Below are 1407 nucleotides of genomic sequence, written 5' to 3' on the forward strand. Positions count from 1 at the left end.
TGAGCCAAAATCATCACAATTAAAAGAACCAAAGACTTAAACTACTTCAGTCTGTGTGCATTGAATTTATTTAATACACGAGTTTCACAATTTGAATTGAATTACTGAAATAAATGAACTTTTCCACGACATTCTAATTTATTGAGATGCACCTTTATTGTGCAAGGGTTAAATGGATTTCATTTAACCCTTGTTGGCTTGAATGTATAAAGTCTTGCATATTTTCCTTCAGGGATGAATAAAGTTGTATCTTTTTGATGCTCTTCGATCCAGGGTTTCCTCATTATCATTCCATCACCCTCTTTTTTGCTCTCTCTTTTGTTTGCATCTGTGTTTTGGGTGATGTGTAGGTCAATGGTTCTCAACATGGTTTTGCTTCAGGACTCAGGTCAAGTCCATTTTAAAAGTCTATATTGTTTTCTGTGCTAACTGTGGTTTGTTGCAGTTTGTTATTAGCATTTAGCATTATTTTGTCCCTGCTGACTTGTCAGACAGAAGCCCACCTTTGGGTAACATGTGGTAATCATTATTTGGATGAGAGTATATTACGGCCTGTTTCTTATTCTCTTTTGTAGGTCTTGTCACAAATTGTGTGTGTGTGCGTCAGAGAGAGAGAGAGAGAGAGAGAGAGAAAGAGAGAGAGAGAGAGGCTACAGCAGAGAGATCACAGGGACTTCATTAATGAACCATGTTTTAGAATAGACTGTGTGCTTATGTTCCAAAACTCTCTCTCTCTTTTTCTTTTTAACATCTCATACCCCCACTTTCTGTCTTTCTGTATCTCTGTCTGTATCTCTCATTAACTTTTATTCTTGTTAATTCGTTTAGTCTTTCCCCACATTTGCACTCTATTTCTGTTTAATTTAGTTACAACGATTGTTTTAGGCTGAATGTTCATGTATTGTCTCTTTATAATGGCTGCACTGTAATTGTGGAGGTCCACTTTATAATTTTCAATAATTCAATTCAATAATACTGTCATTTTGAGGATTGGCCTGATTTTTAACCATTTTTTAATTTTGTCCTGCAGGCAGTGGACTGATAGGGAACTCCTCTGCCTCCTTCATGGGAACGTTTCTGGCCAGCAGACTGGGATCTCCCCCCTCCCACCCCAGCAGACCTCCATCATCCCCCTCTTCTCCCCCCTATCGCTCTGGACTTCACTCCACAGCCCCGTCACAGATCTGGTTCCCACACTCACATGAAGGTGATCTATCTATCTGTTTCTCTGTTCTGTGTGTCATTCTAAATATCATTTTATCTCATTCTATCTACAGTTCTAAGTTTCATTCTATCTATCCTTTCTATCTATCATTATGTCTATTGTTCTGTCTGTCAATCTTCTTTCTATAATTCTATCTGTCTATCTGCAGTCTATAGTATCTGTAGTTTTCCATCTGTCCGTCC

The 1407-nt window shown here is 38.1% G+C and overlaps 1 protein-coding gene across 1 annotated transcript in view; it reads left to right on the plus strand.

The window, feature by feature from the left end:
* Positions 1-1207, plus strand: part of LOC107749863 (BAH and coiled-coil domain-containing protein 1-like) — a gene marked incomplete at its 3' end in the record, with an annotated part of 52943 nt that extends 51736 nt beyond the window's left edge. Inside the window, exon 3 of the mRNA XM_016565071.1 lies at positions 1031-1207. Coding sequence (XP_016420557.1) covers positions 1031-1207 — 177 coding nt within the window. The remainder of the gene's footprint in view (positions 1-1030) is intronic.
* Positions 1208-1407: the final 200 nt, after the last annotated feature.

Source organism: Sinocyclocheilus rhinocerous, unplaced genomic scaffold (assembly GCF_001515625.1).
Source record: "Sinocyclocheilus rhinocerous isolate Xijiao unplaced genomic scaffold, SAMN03320098_v1.1 scaffold31, whole genome shotgun sequence".
Taxonomy (NCBI): Eukaryota; Metazoa; Chordata; class Actinopteri; order Cypriniformes; family Cyprinidae; genus Sinocyclocheilus; species Sinocyclocheilus rhinocerous.